Source organism: Aspergillus welwitschiae, assembly GCF_003344945.1.
Source record: "Aspergillus welwitschiae strain CBS 139.54b unplaced genomic scaffold BDQ94scaffold_4, whole genome shotgun sequence".
Classification (NCBI taxonomy): domain Eukaryota; kingdom Fungi; phylum Ascomycota; class Eurotiomycetes; order Eurotiales; family Aspergillaceae; genus Aspergillus; species Aspergillus welwitschiae.
In genome coordinates this window covers 1235415-1260587 of record NW_020798698.1, presented here as the reverse complement: position 1 = coordinate 1260587, position 25173 = coordinate 1235415, and the positions used below count along the sequence as shown (strand labels likewise).

The window sequence follows — 25173 nt, the reverse complement described above, 5'->3', positions numbered from 1 at the left end:
GCTGACGACAGTATGCCGTGGTTTGATAGCGAGACGTGACACCGGATGTTGTGTGATGTGTGATGTTCGGACGAACCGTGCTACTTGGCTAAGATTTGCCAAACTCGTCCTTGGGATATAATGGAGGTTTGCCCCCTCGAAGCTTAGCGCCATTAAAGGTTCCCATTGCGAATATCCTGACCGCCTCAGGCAGCGAGGAGAACACGCAACGGACGCGAGCTGGCCAATCAGGGGGGTTCCATCACATGGCCGGCCAGAATCCCGGCATTTTCTGTTGTTTCCCGTTGGATCTCCGCGTCTGCCTCACTTTCCATCAGAGTCCAGATCCTCCCCATTCATTTGACAGGTTCCAATCATCTTCATCCATTCTGAGTCATGCAGGCCAAATTCAATGTCTTATCGGCTTCCTTCGGACGCGTTGAGTCACGTCTGCTCCGTCGGACTCCCGGACAGGCATCGCGCGGGGGAGCGGCTTATCACTGGCAGATTAATCGTATTCGCTGACTGCAGTAGCGCCGTCCGTTCGCCATGCACGATAAATTAGCTCGCCATCTTCTGTCCATCTTTTTAAATCCCAGGGCCCTTCTTTTTGCCATTCTCGACACAGAGAAAACACCAATTTCAACAGTCCTGTCCGAACGATGGTGCCTTCCATCGCCCCTGGAGAGGCGGCTGTTGTTCTCTTTGTCTCGATTTCGTTGGGGACCATCCCGCCGGCCAAGAGATTGATCAAAGCGAGACGGAAACACGCGAACCCGGACGACATCCGGTATGAGGATAAAGATGGAATTGCCACAAAAGAATCCACCTCTCAGTTGTCAAACCAGCGTCCTTTCGTTGCTATTTTTTTGCTCGGTCTTTGTGGATTAGGTCTGTCTTTTGCAAACTTGATCGTTGCGGCAATTAGCATTCATGGGAGAAAGGGACCTGCCTCACTAGGAATCTGGCTGCTGCCGCCAGCATGGGTGCGTCGACACTCTCCCACCACCGGAGAGGTCACATTGGGAATGGACTGCTGACAATTCATAGCTACTTTTGCTGGTGCAATTCGCAGACTCAGTTACCCAGACGCACCCAGTTGCGCGATTCGAGAGCGTGATATGGAAGCAGGCAACAATTGTTCTGATTGGGGCTATTGCTCTTTCCGTACTCGCAAGCGAAAATGTTCCCGGCGGGAGTAGACCTAGCACCACCACTATCCTGACTGGAGTGCAGCTGCCTACTCTTGTGGCCCTGGTGGCTGGCATATGGTGCGTGAAACGACGTCCGGCTGTCTTTGACCATGACGGCAAGGAAATAGACCGAGAGATGACCGTCAGCCTCTGGAATCGTTTGAGATACACATGGGCTCCTACCATCATGTCCGAAGGCGCCAAAGAAGCGTTGGAATCGGAAGATCTTCCGACTATGAACCATGCTGTTCGTTCCAAAGATGCCTCGGATGATTTTAGTGCCATGGCCTTGACAGACGCCCAGCCACTGTGGATCCGTATCTTTTGGCAGTTTCGGGTACAGATTCTGCGTCAATGGATCGCGGTTCTCATCTCCAATTTTTTCGACGTCGGGCCATCATTTGCAACTTTGCAACTTCTTCAATACCTGGAGACACGAGACACTGCAGACATGCGTGATCCGACTGCGTGGAAATATGTCCTGATGATTGGATTGGCTACCTTGAGCTCCACTCTGGTGGACTCGCGTATCATGTGGTGGGAAAGAGGCTATATCGTCGTTGCCTTGCGGTCGACCTTGACTTCGCTGGTGTATCGGAAATTGTTAAGGAAGAAGTTGAGCACTGACCCCCCAAAAGCTGAAGGAAGCGAGAATGAAGAGGTATTGAAGCCCTGATCCTTGTCTGTTTGCCTTACTGATTGTTCTTTACTCGCAGTCGGGCCAGGATGGCCCCTCCAAATCCGAACAAGACATCATCAACATGTTCGCGGTCGACTGCAACCAAATCGCCATTTTTGCGTCCGAAAGCTCCCAGTGTGTAAACATTGTCGGTAAGATGCTGGTGACAGTGGCGTTTTTGTGGCTGCTCATTGGATGGGAAAGCTTGTGCGCTGGCCTCCTGGGCATTGCGGTCCTTTTTCCCATCAACCAATACCTAGCGAAGCGCTATGGTAGGAAGCAGAAGGCCCTGATGGAAATCCGGGATAAACGCACCACAATGACTACGGAAGCTCTGCATGGTATCCGACAGATCAAATTTTCCGCTGCTGAAGATGTGTGGTCAGAAAAACTCGAAACTGTACGTGAAGAGGAGTTGTCGGTTCTGTGGAGCAGCAGGCTTGATAATATCTACATGACAATCGGCTCGGAGTTTACTCCCATTGTTCTGACGGCTTTGTCTCTCACGACATATTCTTACATCCACGGAAGCTTGCTGCCTTCCGTAGCCTTCACAGCGATCAGTCTGTTCCTCCAGCTTGAGGGCATTGTTGGGCGGATCCCCTACTTGTTAGTATCAGTTATCACCGCCCAGGTGAGTGCCGACAGAATCGACCAGTTTTTACGCACGCCAGAGCAAGAGGAAAACACTCATCCGGGTGAGGTCATCTCGTTCCATGGTGCTTCCGTGACCTTCCCCTGCGATGCTCAGGAAGCAGCAGCCGACCGTTTCGCACTGCGAAATCTCGACTTGGTGTTTCCCAACAATGCTCTCAGTGTTATATCGGGCCCGACAGGATCAGGAAAGTCATTACTGTTGGCGGCTATCTTGGGAGAGGTAGAGGTGCTGGGTGGCTACGTCCATGTCCCGCGAGATGTCCGTCCCCAGGAGCGCTTTGATAGCAAGGCGACTGCTGGCAACTGGATCTTGCCAACAGCCATGGCCTTTGTTTCTCAAACGCCGTGGATTGAGAATGCCACGATCAAGAACAATATCCTTTTTGGTTTACCCTTTGATCCGGTCAGATATGAGAAGGTGCTACAAGCATGTGCACTGACTACTGATCTGGCCTTGTTCGAGGACGGTGATGAGACAGAAGTGGGTGCTCAGGGAATCAGTCTTAGTGGAGGACAGAAATGGCGCTTGAGTCTAGCACGTGCTATCTATTCACGCGCTGGAATCCTCATAATGGACGATGTCTTTAGCGCTCTTGACGCTCATGTGGGCAAGCATGTCTATGAAAACGCAGTAATGGGCGAGCTTGCAGAGGGCAGAACTCGGATTCTCGCTACCCACCACGTGTCGCTGTGTTCATCTGGAGCGAAATATGCTGTTAGTCTCACCGCTGACGGAACTCTCAAACACGCAGGTTCTGTGGACCAACTAGAGGTGGATGGCGAACTCGATTCTTTTCAAGCACCAGATAACAGGGAGATCTTAATTGAGGAAGAAGAGGAGTTGACAGTGCCGGCTGCCTCTGCCCCTGCTGCCCTCCAGGCCACCCCTAAGAAGCTTATTGAGGCGGAGACGAGAGCCACGGGTCGCGTCGAGACGTCAGTCTATTCTGGGTATCTTAAGGCAACCGGAGGATGGTCATTTTGGATAATCCTTTCATGTCTATTCGCGCTGTTCCAGGCATTGATTTTAGCTCGAAATTACTGGATACGAATCTGGGCGGATGCCTATGGCGATGAGCAGGGGGTGACTCAATATACATCATGCCCTCAGCACAACAACCCGCAGATACAGTTGGCAGGCTATTCAACGCATACAATCTGCATGAGCAGGTCAAACAGCATCCCGATCAACGTTCAGAACCGGAGTTTGTGGTTTTATCTGGGATTGTATTGCGTCATTTCGACCTTGTCAGTGATAGTTGCCGTCAGCCGGGTATTCAACCTGTACTATGGAGCCGTCCGCGCATCACGAAGAATATTCAAGGATATGCTACACAGCGTTTTCCATGCACCTCTTCGATGGTTCGACACAGTTCCCACGGGAAGGATCCTAAATCGCTTCACAGGAGACTTCACCCTTCTGGACTCTCAGCTCCCGCAGATGTTCTATTACTTTGCCATGACGCTCTGGGAATTGGTTGGTATATTGGCTGCAGCCATTTTCATTTCCCCGTTTATGGTCTTGGTTGCAATCTTGCTCCTGGCATCTTGCGCCTTTATAGCACGGAGCTACCTTGCTGCTGCACGAAACATCAGGCGAATTGAATCTAATAGCAAGTCGCCGGTCATATCACATTTTGCTGCATCCCTGACTGGGCTCTCCACTATTCGAGCATTTGCCAAAACAGAAGAATTTACTAAACGAATGTACGATCTCATCGACACTTACGCCGCCTGCACATGGTATGCTGGCTATCTGGGCAGCTGGCTCCATCTTCACGTAGGATTTGTGTCCGCTTTATTCCCAGCCACTGTGGCTGCCTTCGTGATAAACACCCCGGGTATCGACGCTAGCTTGGCTGGATTCGCCCTCTCCTTCGCACTGAGCTTCACCTTCTTGACTTCCTTCACTATCCAAGTTGCGACAAGAGTTGAGCTGTTCATGAATGCAACAGAGCGCATCTTCGAGTATCGAGACTTGCGGATCGAGAACCCAGACGGGGCCAGCGTTAGGGCCAGCTGGCCCGAGACGGGTAGAGTAGAGGTTAACGAGCTCGAAGTCGGTTACGCACAAGGGCTACCATCAATCCTGAAGGGGCTGACCTTCACTGCGGAGCCAAACCAAAGAATTGGGGTCGTTGGTCGGACGGGTGCTGGTAAGTTGCATGGAGCACCTTCTTCTTTCTATACTAACCATGACAGGCAAATCCACTTTATCTCTTGCTCTTTTCCGCTTCTTGGACGCCCGTAAGGGCAGTGTCGTTATCGACGGAATTGATATTGCCAACATTCGACTTCACGACCTCCGTACACGCCTAGCCATCATTCCCCAAGACCCTGTTCTTTTCTCCGGTACCATCCGGTCCAATCTCGACCCCTTGAATCAATACAGCGATCAGGAAGTGCGAGAAGCTTTGGCGCGTGTCCACCTCATCCCCTCCGGGAGCAGCACGCCACTGTTGAAGAACGACGAGGATGACCACTCTGGTGCTAGTTCCACCATTGCCGCTTCCGAGCAGAACGGAAACACCAACATATTCCAGTCCTTATCCTCGCCAGTTTCTTCGGGTGGATCGAACCTGTCACATGGACAGAAACAGCTGCTCTGTCTGGCGCGCGCTATTCTGTCCCGACCCAAGATTCTGATTCTCGATGAGGCTACCTCCGCGGTGGATATGGAGACTGACATCCTGATCCAGCGGTCGATTCGAGAGGCGTTCACGAACACCACCCTGCTAGTGATTGCACACCGTCTCAGTACTGTGGCCGACTTTGACCGCATCCTGGTCATGAAGGATGGTGTTGCAGCGGAATTTGGAAGCCCTGGAGAGTTGGTGGAAACGGCTGATGGCCTGTTCCAGGATATGGTCAATAAAAGTGGTGAGGCGGAGGAGTTAAGGCGGATGATGTTGGAGGCATAAACCATAAGTGTTAAGAAATATATTGTTGATGCTTGCCGTCCTTAGACTTTGTCGTGCATTTGAGAGTAAGCAAACATTTATTCTTTTCCTGAACTAATGGCAAGAAAACATGGTTCAAAGTTTTTTTTGTCCTACTAGCAGATCCTGCAGTTAAAATGTGTTACTCATTAAAGCAATTTATTACTTCAGAGTCCATCACATTCATAATCAAGATGTGCTTAGTCTCCATAAATGTAGCAATCAACACAATCTTCGCGAACTGGAAGGCTTAGCTACTACTTGCACGATTCCCCTCCACCCACAAAAAAAAAAAAAAACCCTCAGGTACAGCGGCGGAAGCAGAGCACCCATATATTCTTCCATTCCTTCAACAAGATTCACGAAAATATACCTACTTAGTACCTTTATGGTTGTGACTTCTGGGATCGGAGACAATAAGGTCTGTAGGCTTATAGCTGCCACTGCTGTCAGATATTCCGCAATTGCCATTTTGAGATGTGTGAGGCGTGGCTCCTATGGGGTGTACCAGGCGCTTGCTTGTTCACATGCAATTTATAAGGCTTGTCAAAAATGAGGAGTCCATCTCTCATCCCCTTCTATTAGCGCGGGTGGCTTCCTGCGGAAGCCGGACTCGTTATTGAGAACCCATCGCCTTCACAGTGTAACGCCCACTTCATTGAGTGAACTATAGAAAGGTAGGGGACTTTCCTGATGACTTAGCTTTGTGCCATCACGACTGCTGTCCCTTGCTTGACATCACAAGGTGGAGCCGGTTCTCCGAGTTCGTGAATCCTCTGTGACTTCCCTACTCGAACAGTCCTAACAGTTATGAGTTAGTTGTCGAGCCACAATAAGGTTAACATTGGGTTGCCACGAAATTCCTCAGCCGATAGTGAAGCCCTCTTGGTAGCTTCTCATTGGTCTAGTAACTAGGTAACACAGACGTCCGCCTGATGCTCCACAAGGAAATCGCGCAGAGTCTTCCTTGCAGTCTTAGGCGGCATGATGTCCAGCGTATCAGAATCCAGGTTTTAAACCAGGTACTGATTAGACTTCAAGGGAGAAATGTACATCGATCAATGCGAAAAGATCTTCATGTACACTTGCTTCTGCTACGCATTGATAGAACATCACGGCATAGTGACAACTCAGCTTATGACGTCTTCTCAGTACTAGAACAAGTATCCAGTCTAGTCGATGGTCAATCTTTATAGGCCGGATAATGATAAACTGCCCCATTTGCTTCGACCTTGCTGTCTTTAAAAAATTAATAGCGACACTATCTTGATTGTCGAGTACCACAAAAGTAGGAGATAACTTAATCGCCTGTTCCCCACCGATATATCCTAGCCTGACTTGGACCAACATAAACCGCGACGTGGCTTTACTTTTGCTTCCCTAGGGTTAGCTCCTCAATCTGCAACATGAGGATTGACTTTTTCTCTGCTCTTTCTAGGCCAGAGTACGGGTGCCTGGAGTTTCACGATGAAGTTGGTCTAAGTGATCAACAAAGACAAGAGGTGTTTCAATGTGTACGCAAATGTCTGTTTTTATTGCTTGAAGGAATAGGACATCAGCACCAGTCCATACCAGCCGACAAACGCCTACGCCATGACCTCGAGAATTGGGTCCAAGAGCATCTGGCACACCTATTCCCAGAGAAGCGTCAGGCTCTACAAGCAATAGTTCAGACTTCCGAGCAAGTTGCCGAATACTTCTATTCTCATTGCTCGCATGAGACGAAGCTAGTCATGGCCATCACTACCGTCATCTTGTTCTCAAGCGACGACAACTCGATCCTCAGTCCGGATGAGCGCAACCGCTTGTCCTACTTTTCTTGTAATGACGGTCACAGTCCACCGGATGCCACCCCTTGGACAGCGGTCCTCACGCACGGGTTACAATTGGGTGCTGAGTACTTTGGATCCCAAGACCCCCTGGTCGGGAGCCTTTCGGCGAATGCTATTCGCGGGTTCACGGAGGCTTGTACCATGGAATACCGCATGGAACAGGGGGAGTTGCCCGTTCATCTTGCAACACACGGACGGCTACATCCAAGTTCCGAGTGGTGTGCGGCCGCAGCATTCCCAGGGTACCTTCGTTCGATGAGTGGCATTTCGTTTCACTATATACCTCCAATATTCAAGCATTCTCGCACCGAGGAAGTTCCTTCTCCTTACTGGATAGCGCTGGCTCCCGTCTTGAGGAACTTCATTGATTACACAAACGACCTGCTTTCTTATCCGAAGGAGGTTCTCGCGGGCGAGACACGTAACTACCTTCTGCTGGCCACAAGAACCAGGAGAATAGCAGGCAGGCCGTCCAGATTTGGTCCAGAATTGTGGACATTCCGAGATACCTTTTGTGAAACACTTGAGAATGTCCAGAAAATTGTTTTTTCTTTGGACAGGGCTTTCACAAGTTGCATGCCCCGTGGTAAGAATGCATTGGAGTATGGTAACGAGACTGGATTCGACCCAAATGCTCGATTAGCTGCTGAATCCTGGTTCTCTTTCCGACAGAACTTCATTGCTTTTCATCTGGAGTCTGAGAGGTACGGACTAAAGCGTCTTGCTTTTGAGAGAAACACTTACACTGCTGAAGAGCTGTGTGCACCCAAGTACAAGCCCCTGCATGTCGCTTGTGCTGGTGCGGCGACTGCTTCCTTGTTCCTAGCTTCTGCGTTGAGCTATCGCTATTTTTTCAAGTGAATTGTACCCGTCTAGTAGTTATATAGGCTGCGATACGACTTTGCTCAGAATGAGTCATATTCATTCTTTTCCTTTTTCCCTTCATCATTTCTTATTGCTGCGCCTCATATCTTCCAATTTTAGATCTCGCCTACCCTTAGAAGGTAGTATACACCTTGAAAATTTGGTGTCAGACATTATAATTAATCACAGAAGTACGGAATCTAGCTAATGATCGATCACGAGAGATAGCTTATAACCACGCCTACAAGGGAGATCCAAGCCCACGCTGCACTCTTTGGCGCAGAACCGGTGTATAGCACCGTATTAATCATAGATGTACCAGAAGCATAGACAGAAGCTGTGGGTATTTCAGCAATATTTCTAAGGTTAGGGTGATTGAGACCCGAGCTAGGAGACGGGAAGTTAGAGGAAAGAGATCCATTGCTCCAAGAGTTAACGCCAAGACTCGTGTTGGCAATTATCCGACACTGGAAGCATTCCAGGGCGAGACTTGAGGAAATGGTGCAGGACCAATTGGTCCGTCAGTGTGAGCGGAGTGACTGTTGCTAGATGCTGGTAAGGACAATCCCTCTCCCGTTTGTCCTGGAGACCCTGCGCTGACCCCGATTTGGCCATCTGCGTCCGCATCGGCTCCAATGGTAGATGCACCCGACGCCCCTTGTTGGGGGCTGTGTGGCCCGGATAACGCCGAGCTTGCTGCTTTGCTGGTAGGTAGTATGTCGCTGGCAGTGTGGAACACAGTTGTGGATATAGGAATAGTGGCGGTTGCAATTTGTGTTGTTGTCCCTTTCGTGATTTCGTATACCTCTGTTGTGTAGAGAACGGTTGTAATTGTTGCTACTGAGGCTTCACCTCCAGAAGGTTTCGCTTGAGTATCTGGGATATCGGTAACAGGAATAGATACTCCAAAGTAATGATAGTGACCGATGCTACTGCGGTCTCTGTAGTAAAATACGTTGTTCGCTCTGAATTAGCGCAGGCCTCAACAGATGATGGACAAGCTGTGATCGGGTAGACACGGCTGGAGTAGTAGGTTGTTGTGCTGAGTCTTACACCGGGCTGTCCGAAGTCCACTTTTCCGAGACCTGTCACCTCACCAGTGGCGGGTGTACTCGTTTCTTCTACAGCAATTTGCGAAATAGTCGTGTATAAAGCGACTGTTTCTGTGGTGTAGTAAGTGGTCTTCTCGGAGGCTGCGCAGTGCAGACTCTCTTGTGGACAAGCTGTCATAGTATGCACACTTGTTGTGAATACAGTAAATGTAGTAAGGGGTTGAGGTTGCTCAGTAGTTTGTCCCTCATTGCTGACCGTTTGGGTTGGGATGGCATATGCATCAGATGCCTCAGCGGAAAGAAGGCAGATAGTAGTGAAGAGGGGAACGATTTCTGTTGTGTAACTGGTGGTCTTTTCTGAGGCAGACAGTTCGAGTTTCACGGGGGACAAGCGGTAACAGTGTACACATGTGTGGTGAAGACAGTGAAGGTAGTCATTTGTGGCTCGACAGGCGAGGTAACATCTACCAGTTGTTGAGTGGAGTTTGAAGCAGTCGATGACTGGCGTAGACTTCACGATAGGCCTTGATGATGATGTCAACATGGTAGATGAGGGCGCATTGTCCATGAGGATGAAGTTCGAAGATGTTGCAACGGCACTAGAAGTCGCAACTGCACAAGGGCTGCCATCTAGCCGGATGGTGATGTAGTTAACAACATTATTATCCGGGTCGCTGTAGTCGTAGGGCACGTAAGAATAGTCGATAGCACCGCTTTCCGAGTAACAGATTCCGAGAAATCAGAACGTTCCTATGCAGTTCGAATAGCTAGAGCAGACATTGATGCAGCCCCAGATGTCGTCTTGTCTGGAATTAGGCAGAAGCCCAGAATAGCCCTGCACAGTATCATTGCAGAGAACTTGGTAGGAGGTATCATCATATACGTAATATCCGTCGACGCAAGTGGTGGTGGGAAGAGCTGAAACAGTGCATGTCGAAGCCGTTGATGTTGATACACTCGAGGTGTATCTGGATGTCGTAACACTGGATGTAGGGCTAGTTGATGCGATTGAAGAACTCGTAGGCAATGTAACTGTCGATGTGTATGTCGTTGTATATTCCATCACTGTTGTCTCGGTTGAAAGCTGAGTAGAAGAACTTGTTTGAGTGACAACGCAAGGATTGGTTGAAAGACGTTCAATTGCGGCCCAATGAGATGAAGTGACTTCCACTGTGGACGTGATATCCGTGAGCAGCACACACTCGCTATTAACATCCTAGTTAAATCCTTGGTAGCTCGAATAGATACCACAAAGTACGTAGCATTCATAAGGGCTGGGTGCTCTATAAATGGTTACATATGGTGCATCTTCCAATGATGAACCTGAGCACCATTCATGCTAGTAGGATCCATCCGCTGACCATATCGAATTGGTACATGACTCTGGAGCAACACTACCAGGAGTACATGTGGTCTCAGTGGTCGTCACGGGGAGAAACCCGGTAGTAGTGCTGGTCACCCTATCGGAGTAAGTAGACGTTACAGTAACAACTGAAGTGGGTGCCACTGTCGCCACGGGGATCGTGGCTGCAAGTCCTAGGATTGCCAGTGCTCCCATGTATGGTAGCCATTTCGTTGTCAGCAATCGCCCCATCGTAGAGACCTTGATAAATGAGTGACTGGAGCAAAGAAATTAAAGGAATGGCGGGTAAAGATCGACGCAGCTGCTTACTTCTGATCCATTTGAGAAACCAGAACAGAGGTGTGAGCTGATGGGAGTCCAAAGCAGGAGGGAAAGCCAGGTTTTCGACTTCACGGAGGTAGATATTCCACCAAGTACTCTACGCCACCGGAGCTTTCTAGCTGAGGGGTACTGGTTTTGATTGGCACTCTTTCCAAACCACTATCTACTAGCACTTGTTAGCCGCGGGTTCGCCCGGGAAATTATAGCCGATAAAGAGGGCTGAGGCTGAATAGCACCATCAGAGCAGTGGATCCATTCCCTATCTAACGAAACGGAGGGCAAAAAGGCCGACGGTTAGGGTCAGATAATTGGATAACGTCAATGCATGTTCAGCTACCTCTTCGAGTTTTTAACAGAAACTCGTATATCGGTTATCTAGGTCCACCCCTTAATCGAAGTCAGGAGCGCATTCTCTTTGTTCTATGGGATTTGGAAACTTTCTTCTCTATACTTGAGTTAGAATTAAGGCCAAAGCTAAACATCACACTGGTCCCGCGACTAAATCTTATGACACTGAAATTGATGATGTTCGATACTGACGCCGCGTCTTCTCCATCACAGCCACCCGTGGCCATGGACAGAATTGGATAGGGAGAGACAAGATACGCTTGTCCGATTTCCAATCTGGGAAACTCTCGCTGACAGTTCTGTATGCGGTGGTTCGGCAGTCTTCCGAAATATCTACTTTCACTTTAATGATGATGCGTTTGGCATTATCTTCAGCATATTGTCGCATATATTATCAAGATTAGACACGTCTCTTAAGCGATCGCAACATTGATAGCTTATAGCCTCTGGAGATTCGAAAAGCAAATGAACTCGGGGATGAGAAACCAAAGCATTCCAGATGAGAATCCGCTACTTGTTTGTACCTCAGGCAATCCTCTGTGTAAGAGCGGTGAAAGAGACCCCTTGCATGGCCACTGACTGGGCGATATAATGCAATCATTATTGGCCTCTCTGCCTCGCTTGTATAAATCATAAGTCTTCTCTATCTCCCAATGTAGTCTTCAATAATCACCCACGGGCATCAACTAATAAAGGGCTTTACACTCAAAATTGGCCGCATCATCAATGTCTCCTGACCCCACGTACTGGGCCAATTTGGGATACGCGCATATCGGCCGTTGTTTGTCGATGGTCCTGGAGGTATACTCAACGCTACTATTGAAGCGAGACCCAATAACATAGTCGGGTGCAGTGCCGTTCTCGACCCAATTGATCAAGGCCAGAAAAATGTCATGCTTCGCATCTTGGTAGCCCGGGACACTATAAAGAGACGAGCTCAGCGTGCTCGCCTGTGTCGGCCCGGCGATGTACCACGGCGCGCCCATTGTGGATGGTGTGTGGTAGCAGTGTCTGGAGGAGTCAGCTAGCATTTCCATTATGGCCTTGGGTGCACTAACTCCATGCCAGGAATGGCGAAGAAGCGGTAGAAGTCATCGATATCAATGCCCTGCGGGGCAAGCGTGGCGGCCATGTGGTCGCGGTAATAGAGGCCGATGCCCGGGGGTACAATGGCGTCGGAGTGACCATGGTAGTGAATGAGCTTCCCTCCGTGGCGGTAGAACTCGGCCAGATCATAGCTGTTGGCGGAGGAATTACCCGGGTCAGTCTGATCGGCGTACTGCACCACGCTATAATCGAAGTCCTGCACAGTAAAGTTGGCTAGGCCGAGGATATGTTGAGGATACCACAGCTGTGAGTCTTCGTTGCCGGCACTGCCGTTGCCGATTACGCCGCTCTCATTCCACATTGCTTCGCTGCCGTACAGCGGATGCGTGTACACAAACGTCTGGTTTGTTTCCACCCAGTCGTTGTAGATCTTATGCAGTGTCTCTATCTGGGGTCCTGTCAAGCAACTAGTGTTCTTTGTCTCAGTACAGAGCAAAGGCAGGTAGTCAAAATGACAGCCTAGTGGATCGGAAATGATGTTGTCGACCAGTCCGTCTTGAGGATCGCACTGACGGATTGCCTCTCCTCCGATGACGGCAAACATCTCCATTGGAATTGTATGATCTGATCCCTGAGGTGCCTGATAGGTCGTCTGCTTGAGATTGTATAGCTGTTGGTGGGTAGTCCACCATGCCGGGCAGGCAGCAATCACCCCATCATAGTCCCGCGGAAACTTCTGTGTCTCTTTCATGGCCTGGCGGCCACCGGTGGAGCAGCCGGCGAAGTAGTTATATTTCGGCTTTTGACCATAAAAGCTCTCGACGAGGAACTTGCCCAATACGCTTGTGAGGTGGTTGGCGCGCCAGGCCCAATCGCTGATAGACTCTGGATTCTTCCACCAGACTCCATCCATATCGGACCCCGTATGGCCCGTGTCAGTAGCTACCGAGGCGAAGCCATACCTCAGTCCAACGGCCTAGTGGTGAAATTAGTCTATAATTCATTGGCAACGAAAGCTACATCTGATACATACCATATCAACCCAGTTGATGTCTGCGCCTTCCTGCGCAGCGTGGCTGTTTGCGTTCGGTTAACGCTAATTATCCTCTGGTATAGGTCAGAATAACTTACAAGAATCTTTCATTCCACGTATCAGGCAGAAAGACGCCGAAGCTGAAGTGGGTGTTCACATCTGTGGTCGCATTGACCTGAATGGCACATGCCGCTGGCAACTGAGTGGGATTGGTGACGGAGCTGATGTTGGGGTTCACAAAGGTCGAATTCTCCGCATAGTGTCGGGCGTAAACTACGCGTGCAGCGGTACCATTGGCGTCCAAGAAGGCTTGAAACGTCTCAATGGTGCAGTTATTCCCAGCCAATGCAATTGGGAGAACGGTGAGAAGGAAAGTAACAAAATTTAGGAACTGGAGTGCCATGGCCAATACTCCTACAATAGCCAAGCTTGCAGATGGTTTGAAGTTTGGAGATCACCATCATTTGTTGAGCAATTTATATGTGCCATGTTTCTCACTGTGATGACAGTACATTCCTCGTTGTTGACATCCCGACTGGTATATCGGCCCATTCCCGAATTGCGGGGATAAGCGGGGGAAATTCTGCAGGACGGAAGAGGATGCATGATCCTGTTGGATGTTTGCTCGCAAAATGAGGGCCTCTGCGGCCGCCAACTTGCGGAGTCTTTCCCGCATTGGGATTCACAGATCGACTGTGCGGACGCGGACAAGATATAAGGCAACAACCCGGACGGGAAAGCAACATCTAGCAGGGCTCTCAACCCACAGCATTCCCTACAGAATGAGGCATTCCCCGCTCAGGATGGCTGCCATGGCGTCACTGCTGCTGCTGGCTCTTCCGGCCGTGGCAAAAGCTTCATCCGCTCCGACAAGCCTTTTGTTTCAGAACGACGGAAACTGGACTGCTCATGGGGAGCGACCAAGTGCTTTGCTAGTGCATACACCTGCCCGCCGTCGTCAGGCAGAAACAATCTGTGCCGACTATGAGGAGCAATTGCTGCGATGCGATGACGTGCACCAGTTCCGCCAGTCTTTCCAGTACCAGCAGTATCTAGGTACTCTGACTAACGAGACGCTGCTCTGGACTGCTTGCAGTACACCAGTCACTCTTTCTGGTACCTCTGCCGCTGATAATGTCTCTTCGGATGGAGAGTGGCCTTTCGTCTGCACAAACTCGGCTCCACTGGTTGATCGTGTCGACACCGATTACTCCTCCTTCCCTCGGGTTAATGCCACGGCACGTAACATTACCTTCGAAGGCCTCCGTGATCATTTGACTTTTCGATTTGCTGGTATTCCGTTTGCGCAGCCGCCAATTGGCACACGCCGCTTCCAGTATGCCGAAGCTTGGGATGCGACCAATGTAAGTTACGTCAATGCAACTCAATACAGCCCCGCCTGTCTGCAGTTCGGTTACTTTGACGGAAATAGCTATGATTTGAACCCCTGGGGTAATGATGAGGATTGTCTTTATTTGAATGTATATACTCCCTTTCTTCCGGGCGATACGGACGTGCCCAAGGATCAACTGAAGCCTGTCCTCTTCTGGATCCATGGCGGTGGCTTCTCTCAAGGCACCGGCTCGGACCTAACCTTCGATGGAGGAAGTCTAACTTCACGCTCGGATGTGGTCATCGTCACCTCTAACTACCGCTTGAATATTTTCGGGTACTTATCACTCGATGATGGCACCATCCCTGGGAACTACTGGATGTCCGATAACATCGCTGCTCTTCGGTGGGTGCAACAATATATCCGCGGGTTCGGGGGAAACCCAAACAATGTTACCATCTTTGGGCAGTCCGCTGGTGGCGCCAACTGCATCGAGCTTGTTGCTTCTCCGCAAGCTGCTGGTCTATTTCAGGGCAGTATCCAGCAGTCAGCGGGCAACGGTCGCTTTAGCACCCAGAGCGCAATAGCCGAGCTAGCTGAGCCCTACCTTAGCCCATATTGCAACGAGACAGGCGCTGCCCGGCTTGCCTGCCTGCAGTGACTGCCTTCATCAGTGCTCCTGAACGCCAGCGCCGACATCTTCTTCACTCCAGTGATCGATCCTGTATATCTACCAGATGCACCTATGGCTCTAGTCGCCCAAGGAAGCTCTTACATTAACTCCGTACGGATGATGTCCACCCTGATGCCCGAGGAATGTCAGTCGCTGACCACAACCACTCTGGCACCCAATATGAGCGACTTTCAGACCGCGCTCGACCAGCTCATCCCAGGGGGCTGGATCGATCAAGAACAGGCAGATCATATTATCCCCTCAGGCCTGTGGCTTATTAGCAACGAGACCTTTCACAACGGGTCAACTTCATACTCCAGCGTATACAACGCTAGTGTCAAGATCGCCACCGAAAATAACCAAGAGTGCCCGAATGGCGCCTACGCTATGGTGGGAGCCGCCACGGTCGCTTTCCCCAGTATGCACGTGGCCTATCATCAGCGCGGATACGCTCTCTCCTACTATGATTTCTATGACCTCTGCACGTTTCCTGTCGGAAAGCCGGACACACCATATTATCGGTGCCACTCTAGTGACTTGTACGAGGTATTTGGGACTTACTACATTTACGATCAGCCGATTCGGGTTCCCGAGGATATCTACTACACCAATGCGGTGCAGGACATGTGGGGGTCGTTTGCGCGAACGGGTGATCCTAATGTTGCGAGGGAGTATCTGATAGCGCGCGGTTACAACACCACCTTAGAGTTCTTTGCAGGCTGGCGTTGGCCGGAGTTTACGGCGTCAAATATGGTCCTGGCTGATTTGCAATATCCGCGGCCAGGGTATACGGATGTGCCCGATCTGGAGCATTGTCGGTATCTAGCTAGTGTGCAGTATTGATTCAGAGATAAGTAACATGTCCCTACACTATGCAGTATGAATCTCGACTAGGCATGCGGTCAGCTGTGAAACGGGGTGTGGTCCCTGGGCAGGCTTCGAAAATGTGGCAAGTTAGATCGCACTCCAGAGGGGGCTGCCAGAGGGGTTTCCTAAGAATGTTAAGCTCAGATAGGCCAATTGAGCTACAAGAGCCATCTAGTGATTTGATGTCTCATTTCCTAGGTCCACGGAGTAAACCCCAAAGGCTGTGCTGGGCACTCTTGGTCCAGAGTAGTTCACAGCACAAGTGAGGTACGCTACTCCGTAGTGCATCTGTCATGAACGTTAGCAGCCTATCATAACGAACCACATCTTAGCTATGCCTGCATACCCCACTCTAGCAAGAAAACCAAGCAATGGCAAGGGCGATGAGGAATATTGCTTTTTCTATAGAAAACTAATTGTTGGCATATCCCCGCCCGTGGCCGGCATTGCGCTGACCAGAGTTTTCTTTCTCTTTTGCCTGTCCAATTCCACTCTGTTACTCTACTATAGCACCCGATGATGACCCGTTCATCATGATAGCATATACATATTCAGCACTTCCACCAGGGTCGTTCACTCGCATGATCCGTCTCTTGCCACAAAGAGAAAGAAATGCCCCCATCGAGTGCATACTTATCAACTACGATCTTTCAGTGTCAGAAAGCCGAAACCATCTTTACGAGGCACTTTCCTATACGTGGGGTAGCAATGATAAGCCGCAAGCAGTTCTGATTGGTGGAAGTCTTCTGCCTGTGACTGAGAATCTTCACACTGCCCTGTCGTACCTTCGGGACCACCAATTGGAGAGAACATTGTGGGTTGATGCGATCTGCATCAACCAAGAAGACGAAGATGAGAAGAATACACATATTCCGCTTATGAGAGCCATCTACGCACAGGCCGATCGAGTCATTGTCTGGCTTGGGGAGCCAGACCATGCTGGCCCCAATGCACTTGACACGATCCATCAACTCGCAGAGAACAAAGTGTTGCTTTATGCAGGTACCGAAAGTGTTGATTTGTCAGAAGCGGATCATGTGGCCTGTATGAGACCGCTAAGACATGATTGGTTTCGCCGTATCTGGGTAAGCTGGGGTTTGAGCGTTTTCACTAGTGCACAACTAAATCCCCAGCAGGTGCTACAAGAAGTTGGTGTTGCTCGATCAATTATGTTTCGATGTGGCCTAGCTCAGGTCAACGGCTATTCGTTCTGTGAAGGCCTTAGCAGACTAAAGCTGTCACTACTACCAGACCACGTGCTCACAGTCATCCCTCTTGTCCGAAGTTCAATTATTCGGCCACGCAACTCACGAAAACTGCCAGGTAATCTCCCTTTAGGAGAGCTGATCGACATGTATCGTACCCACTTCGCAACAGTTCCACACGACAAGATATATGCGTTGCTAGGGTTGTGCTCGGATGATCTTAAAACACCCTGCTTAAGACCAAACTATCGGCTTGCATTCAGTGCTGTTGTTAAGCAGATCGTAAACTATATCTTCATGGGAAATCATACTGTGGCAGTTCTGTCTGACACTAACATAGCTGTGATCAAAGGCAAAGGGTGGATTTTGGGCCATATCGTGTCAGTCGAAAGAAGCACACCCCTTCATGACTACCAGACTATTGGTATTGGCTTCCATGAGAATGCCTTGGGGATGTTCTTTGAAACTCAGTGGGGAAATAAATGGGTAATTCATGCTTCAGCAACATTAATTCAGGTCTATGATATTGTGTGCTTCTTGCATAATGCTCCAAAGCCAACAATCATTAGACTGGGGAAAGGAAAAATCAGTGTTGTCGTGAGTATGGCAACACCAGACATGGTCAAAAAGAAAACCGGATACGAATCCTTTCGTCGACACTCCAAGACGAAGATATCAGACCTACGGAAGCAATTCCAACTCATATATGCGCCACCTATTGACCTTTTCTTCACTTGGGACATCAGTCCACCTGCCAGAGAGAGTAGGAGTGAATTAACTAGTCTGAAAGTGCCAACCTCTACTACATCTAGCAGCCTAGGACAGACATTGGAGGGAAAAGAGCAGGAATACGGATGTCTGAAACTCATTTTAGAAGACATTATTGTGAATATACTGAAATCTGATGACTTTGAAGCGCAGTTCGAACCGATGAAGCGACTATTGTGTCAGACTCAGGTCCAAATACCGGTCAGTGAAAGAGTGCTCGAGGCAGCAGCAGCACGTTATGACATCGCATATAAACTCCTAAAGATTCTTCTTGACGACCAACGGAAGAGAGTATCAATAATAGAAATTTCAGTCAGAAATGCAACAAGCATTTATGAGCTCATGGGTATTCTTTTTCTCCGCACGGCCGATTCTTACATCACTGAACGGGTGATCGATGAAACAAGTCAAAATCCACAAGGAAATTCGATTATCAAACTTTTTTACCAGTATCAAAAGAGCCTTCCAGTCTCTGAACAAGCAGTCGAGAATGCAGCGAAACATACCTTTGGACTTGATATTATTTTACTGTTTTACTACTACCATCAGAACAGCCTTCCAATCTCTGAACGTGCAGTTCAAAATGCAGTAGAACACATTGATGGACTTGATATCCTTCGTCTGTTTTACCAACATCAAAGATGTCTACCCATCTCTGGACATGCAGTCCAAAATGCAGTGGAACAAATTGATGGACTTGATATTCTTCGTCTGTTCTACCAACACCAAGGCAATCTACCTATCTCTGAACTTGCAGTCCAAAATGCAGTGGAACACATTGATGGACTTGATATCCTTCGTCTGTTCTACCAACATCAAAAGTGTCTACCAATCTCTGAACATGCAGTCCAAAATGTAGTGGAACACGTTGAAGGACTTGATATTCTTTGTCTGTTCTACCAACACCAAGACAATCTACCTATCTCTGAACATGCAGTCCAAAATGTAGTGGGACATGTTAAAGGACTCGATATCCTTCGTCTGTTCTACCAACATCAAACGTGTCTACCCATCTCTGAAGAGGCAGTTGAAACTGCAGTGCACTATCCTAATGGGATTGAGATCCTTCGTCTGTTTTACCAACACCAAGACAATCTACCAATCTCTGAGGAGGCAGTTGAAACTGCAGTGCACTATCCTGATGGGATTGAGATCCTTCGTCTGTTTTATCAACACCAACACAACCTACCAATCTCTGAAGAGGTCATCGAAGCTGCAGTCAAGTACAACGATCGACTTGAGATCCTTCGTCTGTTTTACCAACACCAAGACACTCTACCATTCTCTGAAGATCTGTTGAATGCGGTAGTACAACTCCCCGACGGAACCGAACTTTTGCAGTTTTTGTTCAAGCAACAAAGCTGTCCACCCATCTCTGCAAGTACAATCCAAAACGCAATCTTATCACCACATGCACTTAAAAAAGTACATCTTCTACAGCAGTACTATCAAGAGAGATTCCCGATTTCTGAGGCGGTGGTCACTGCAGTAATGAACCATACTGACGGACCAAATTCTGTGAGGCAGCGCTACCAGCAAGACAAAGGCTTACCGATTTCTAAGGAAACGGTTAGTACAGCTATTATGGATTCAAATTGCTTCGAAAATTTAAATTTTCTTTACAAATTGCAGAAGAGCCTCCCGATCAATAAAGCGGCGGTAGAGTTCATAGTAATGGAGCTCTTGGAACCTGGAGATGAAGGATCACGTTTGCGGGATTTGACGGGCGACAATACGGAGTATGAATATCGTAGGAAGTGTCTAAAGCTTATCTATCAGCATCAAAGTGATGTGGTTCTTAGGGCGGCAAAGGACTCCATAGTCAAGGATAAAATTATACACATGCTGCGCGAATTTGACGAGCAAGAAAATGAGTGACCATGTCGCCCGTGAAGGACGAGTTTAGTGCGAGCCACAAGATGAACAGATAGAATGGATGGAATGTGACACGCAGAAGAATAGTGGGATATGTTTCCTCCTAACTATTCCTTATAATCTCGCCCGTCCCTGTCCTTAGTTTTCTTTTTCTTTTCTCTTTATTCTTGAACGAGGACGTATGCTGCCATGCCACTGGCACCTGTACCTTAGTCTCAATATGCCCACTAACAAATTTTATAATTCGCATTACTGAAGCCACTATCTTACTGCTTATCGCTAGAAACTCATAGAAATATGACCCGAAATCACCTCCATACTGGAAACATTATACCGACGAAACCATCCTTCCTTCTTCAAATCTAAAATATACTATGCCCCCTTTAACAATGCGCCCCCATCACTCCCAAGCCTTTGTCCCGTGACGAACCCATCCTTCATACACCAAATATACGCCTCTGCAACATCCTCTGGTCTCCCCACCTCCCCGGTCAACGTCCCCCTCCTAAAAGCCTCCATATATGCTTCTCTCGCATGCCCTAACCTTTCAAAGATCTCCGTCTCGACAGCACCCGGTGCAACCACGTTCACACGGATAGGGGCCAACTCCACCGCCAATCCCCTAGTCAAGCCTTCGAGCGCTGAACCCACAGCCGCACCACCCACCGCCAACCCCGCCGCTGGTCTGGCCGCCATTAACCCTGAGGTGAATGTTATGGATGAGGTATGATGATTAACCAAGTATTTCTTCGCATGTTTACCAATCAACATCGGGGCAAGTAGCCGGAGAGTGCTCAAGGCTAAGAAACTAGAGGCGGTGGTTTCGGAAGAAGCGATAGGAATCCGTGGGGGTGGAGTACCAGCGGTGTAGATTATATGATTTAGTAATACTCGCTCAATAGTATCATCATTATTCCTAGCAGAAGAAATGGTATTAGGGAAGAGCAAAGGTGATGTAGCGTAGTCGAGGAGGGAAAGAAGGTTCTGTTCGTGTGTGGCTTGGTCGCCTAGGTCACAGGGTCTGCCGGTGATGTGGTCGGTGTAGACATTGTCTGGATAGAGAGTTTGGAGACGAGGGATGGTGGTTGAGACTCTCTGGGAATTTGAGCTGGAGATGATAATGTTGGCGCCGTGTTCCAGGGCGGCACGGGCGGCGGCGAAGCCAATGCCGGAGGTGCCGCCGATTATCAGGACGCGGGAGTTAGAGAGCTTGTTGGTGGAGATGAGGCTTGGGGTGGCCATCTTATTATATAGAGAGAGATTTACGATTGATTAAATGCATGAAGTCAGGGGAATGAATGGGGGTAGGATTCCTTGTATCAGTGAGGGCTTTATATTCTTCGAATGTATGACAGACACGTCGGCGGGACTCGGGTTCTTTTTGCGGAGGTCTACGCGGGCCCGGTGGGTTCTACCAAATGCAGTGTAACTTTAAGGTTACATTTTGGCTATTGATACAGGAGTTTCTCCTCAATGTTGAGTGTTTGCCTTTCTGCATGACATTTGTATAGGGATGGGTGAGTCCCGGTTCATGTGCTTTAAACCAGCACACGCATGCTGACGTGCTTGTTCAGAGTTCTGTGGGATTTGAACATATCACAGGGTGATCTCTCTATGAAATTCGTGTCAGGGACGGATTCCCAGATATGCAGCAGGGAATATCACGGCTATAGTGGAACACAAACAATTGACCTCAGTGCATGGTTTTTCCTGGCCCGAGCGGAAGGTGCTGTCTCGCACCCTTAGTACTCTCAAAGAATCAGAGGCCAAGTGATGACTAGACACGGTGCTGATGAGGCTGACGAGGCTGAGGGTGGTGTGGCGTGAAGAGGAGTTGGAGGTGAAGTCACGGCTATCCTTTTTTTTCCTGCTCTTGAAAGATGATTGCCTTGAAAATCATGAGAAACAACAACCGGACATCGTTAAACTCAGGCTTCTTTGAAGACCTTTCTACTTGCTGCTTCTCTTCACGCTGTCCACCTTTGATGTCGCCCCCGATCGATCTGTGTCCTCCGGCTCTTCCTCATCCACATCCACCTTGACATCATGGCCTTCCCAACGTAACCACGTCTCAGGAGCCTGCAACTGGTTGTAGTGTCCTTCGCGTCAATTGTGACACCAGTATGCCATGCCGTAACTGCCGCAACCGTGGATGACCTGCACCAAGAAGCGCTCGGTCGAGCCACGGACCTTGTCGCATGTCATAATATCCATGCCCCAGATGTCCGATTTGACCATGAGAGTGGAAGATGAACGTCAGGTACAGGGAGATTTAACGGCCTCGCCAACGCGTGTGCCAACTGGAGCAGCGAGTGGCCAATATCCCAAGGACATATGAGAATGTCTCTAAGCTAACGGCCTGTTTTCCACGATAGGATGAAACTATCCGCATGTCCGTCCATATGCTCAGCAGTCCATTCGTGGTACATCGCTTTGCGCCTCATATTCAAGTCACATATCGTTTCTACTTCTATCTTCAAATGAAATATTTAGCTTTGGCTAACAGCATGCCCGCTACGGGACTTAAAACGGTGTCAATTCTCGTCCGGGGAACTGTCCTGACGATCTTCAGCGGGTCCAAATCTCGGGAATTCGCGGTCCCACCGTAAAAGATCTTATCATTTCCTGAATATCATCCAATAACCTCGGAGATAGCGGCTAAACGTGGCCAGATAGAGAGAAAGAAACCGAATTCGTTGCAGCAATGCTATATGGCGCGGGAGGGCTAATCACTGATCATCGGCTTGGAATTCCTGTTGCGGGAAACAACGCCGAGCATGCCAGGAAGACACTTTAACTTCTGCACCGGCGGTAGACTTATTGTAGAGTAGTTTAATATCCAGCCTAGTGAAACGACTGCGGGTCTTTTTTATATTTAAGCATCCTCCTGTTGCACCATGCTCACGTCATTAGCCCAGTCTGTTTCCGCGGGCCCCCATACTCAGTGAAACTGATCTAAGATCAGATAATGACTCGTAATGGAGTGCGTAAAGATGCCCACTTCCTTCCTGTTTGGAAGTAGATCATTGTACCTGCGTAGGGCAGGGCCACGTATAATCTTCAACGCTAGCTAAGGAGGCCCGCCTATACTATACTACTATAAAAGTTGAGAGGTGTCTACTATATCTAATGAGATCGTCCGCTCCTTCGATCTGATTCTCCACACGCTTCCTCAGCCTCCAAATACTCCTCCCTCATTAGTACTACGCTCAATTGCTTGATTCAAATCATGAAAATCCATCCATCCATCCTAGGCACACTTGCCCTCAGTGCAAGTACCCTAGTCTCCGCCGAGCTGAACGTTCGAACGATTTACCAATTCGCCTCCAACGACACCTGGCTCGAGAATCTTGTCGTCCGATCCAACGGCCTCATTCTCGCAACCGAGATCGGTCCCCCAGCCAGCCTCCTCTCCTTCGATCCCCGCTCCTCATCCCCAAAGAAGAACGTCATCCACACCTTTCCCAGCGTTCTCGGTCTCTCCGGCATCACCGAAGCAGCCCACGACGTCTTCTACGTTACCGGCGCCAACACCACCAGTGACAACATCTCCGACCCTCCCAAGAACGCCACGCACATCTGGCGCGTCGACTTCACCACCAACCCCGACACCCCAGACATCAAACTCATCGCCCGACCCACCGCACCAACAGGCTTCAACGGACTAGCCGCATTCAATGAGACCATTATCCTCGCCTCAGCCTCCTACCAAGACTCCATCTTCGCTGTCGACACAACAACCGGCCGCACATGGGAAGCCATCAAGGATGCGAACCTGATGAGCAGCATCAATGGAATCAAGGTTCAAGATGGATTCGTGTACTGGACCGCCGGCGGCGACTTTTGCAGAGCGAAGCTGTACTCCAATGTGACTGCTGGTCCTGGAGAGGCTATTGCCGAGGCTATTGCGTTTGATGATTTCGCCGTTTCCCCGGATGGGTTCCGTGCTGAGAGTGGACGGAAGTTTGCATATGCGGCTACGGCGGCAGAGAATACAATTATGCAGATTAGCTTTGATTTACAGGGCGGGAGGAATCTGACGAGTGTTATTGCGGGCAGTTTGGATTCTACGGAGATTGCGGAGCCGACGGGGTGTGCGTTTGGCAGGGGTGAAGGGGAGATGGATTGGTTGTATGTTACCACGGGTGGTGGCAGTGGTGTTGGTGTTGATGTTGATGGGGTGGAGGTTGCAGTTGGGGCACAGTTATTGGGGATCAAGCTTAATTAATTGGCATCTTTTGAGGGATGGATTTCGGCATACAGCAGGGGCAGTGGAGGGTCATTGTGGTGCAGAAGGTCCAGGAAAAGAGCTGTGTGTGTGTCTCAAAGGGCTACACTACCATGGCCTCGGTTTTGTGCGAGCTGTATGTAGTACTCGTTCTGGAGTAGTGGTGCCTAAGAGCAGGAAAGTCGTGCGGGTCATTGAATGTATATATTCTCACTACTACGCACACTCTCCACCGTTCAAAACAGGGGAAAGAGATGGCGAAAACTAAGAACAACCGACTTACCAGTGATTGTGCGCCAGAAATCGGGATCAGTAAGGCAATAAACAAACAAAATTGACAACAACAAAGGGCGTACTCTGCTCTGTGTCACCAACAACCATGTCTTAAAACTTGCTGGACCAGAAAGATGCGATGAGCACAAAAAGAGCAAAAAGAGATGGTCCCAGAGGGGCTCGAACCCTCGACTTTGACGTTATTAGCGTCACGCTCTAACCAACTGAGCTATGGGACCCAGTTGTTGAAAGCGGCCACTTTAATTAGTTAGAAGAGGCCCCACAGTGGCCCACTGCTTGCAAACGGAGCTGTGGCAGAAAAGCCAATCCTGGCCGCTTTGGCCACCGCTTTAAATGGCAGAACCTAGTCGACCTCGTCGAAAAAAGCTCGGACTTAAGCGGAGTTAATGACATACAGTCCCCAAAAGAGCCCCGTGGATTTCTGTATAAATTTTGACCGCCCTTGGAGAGCGCGGCAGAAAATGGTCGCTGCGGTGACGAGTACATAGTAAGCAGTACTTGAGAGTACTCATTCCGCAGTAATTTTCTCGCTATCCACGTATCACCAAATCGTGGTTTCTTTTCATCGAGTCATGTACTGTCATTATCATAATTCTGAACCATTTAGGCAATCTGCAGTGATT

General features: G+C 49.2%; 7 protein-coding genes and 1 non-coding gene across 8 annotated transcripts; 5 read left to right on the top strand and 3 right to left on the bottom strand.

Annotated features, from left to right (window-relative positions):
• Positions 1-641: 641 nt before the first annotated feature.
• Positions 642-5429, top strand: BDQ94DRAFT_166900 (ABC bile acid transporter; the record flags this gene model as incomplete). The annotated part of the gene is made up of 4 exons (XM_026770667.1): positions 642-965; positions 1030-1833; positions 1889-4664; positions 4711-5429. The coding sequence occupies 4 exons, from the start codon at positions 642-644 to the stop codon at positions 5427-5429; spliced, it is 4623 nt and encodes a 1540-aa protein (XP_026630761.1).
• A 1424-nt stretch (positions 5430-6853) lies between these two features.
• BDQ94DRAFT_166899 (uncharacterized protein) lies at positions 6854-8140 on the top strand (the record flags this gene model as incomplete). The annotated part of the gene is made up of 1 exon (XM_026770666.1): positions 6854-8140. The coding sequence occupies one exon, from the start codon at positions 6854-6856 to the stop codon at positions 8138-8140; it is 1287 nt and encodes a 428-aa protein (XP_026630760.1).
• A 3773-nt stretch (positions 8141-11913) lies between these two features.
• Positions 11914-13710, bottom strand: BDQ94DRAFT_166898 (tannase and feruloyl esterase; the record flags this gene model as incomplete). Its single annotated transcript, XM_026770665.1, has 4 exons — positions 11914-12238; positions 12286-13250; positions 13308-13350; positions 13406-13710. The coding sequence occupies 4 exons, from the start codon at positions 13708-13710 to the stop codon at positions 11914-11916; spliced, it is 1638 nt and encodes a 545-aa protein (XP_026630759.1).
• Positions 13711-14089: 379 nt separating this feature from the next.
• On the top strand, positions 14090-16156 carry BDQ94DRAFT_157185 (Alpha/Beta hydrolase protein; the record flags this gene model as incomplete). The annotated part of the gene is made up of 2 exons (XM_026768713.1): positions 14090-15297; positions 15331-16156. The coding sequence occupies 2 exons, from the start codon at positions 14090-14092 to the stop codon at positions 16154-16156; spliced, it is 2034 nt and encodes a 677-aa protein (XP_026630758.1).
• Positions 16157-16673: 517 nt separating this feature from the next.
• BDQ94DRAFT_183013 (HET domain-containing protein) lies at positions 16674-20031 on the top strand (the record flags this gene model as incomplete). The annotated part of the gene is made up of 3 exons (XM_026774298.1): positions 16674-17265; positions 17317-19098; positions 19264-20031. The coding sequence occupies exons 1-3, from the start codon at positions 16714-16716 to the stop codon at positions 20029-20031; spliced, it is 3102 nt and encodes a 1033-aa protein (XP_026630757.1). The 5' UTR covers positions 16674-16713.
• A 369-nt stretch (positions 20032-20400) lies between these two features.
• Positions 20401-21270, bottom strand: BDQ94DRAFT_157183 (uncharacterized protein; the record flags this gene model as incomplete). Its single annotated transcript, XM_026768712.1, has 1 exon — positions 20401-21270. The coding sequence occupies one exon, from the start codon at positions 21268-21270 to the stop codon at positions 20401-20403; it is 870 nt and encodes a 289-aa protein (XP_026630756.1).
• Positions 21271-23257: 1987 nt separating this feature from the next.
• On the top strand, positions 23258-24256 carry BDQ94DRAFT_166894 (uncharacterized protein; the record flags this gene model as incomplete). Its single annotated transcript, XM_026770664.1, has 1 exon — positions 23258-24256. One exon carries the CDS (start codon positions 23258-23260, stop codon positions 24254-24256), a length of 999 nt encoding a protein of 332 aa, XP_026630755.1.
• A 438-nt stretch (positions 24257-24694) lies between these two features.
• BDQ94DRAFT_t39 lies at positions 24695-24768 on the bottom strand. Its single transcript has one exon. It is a non-coding gene; the product is annotated as a tRNA-Ile (tRNA).
• Between the last annotated feature and the right edge of the window lie 405 nt (positions 24769-25173).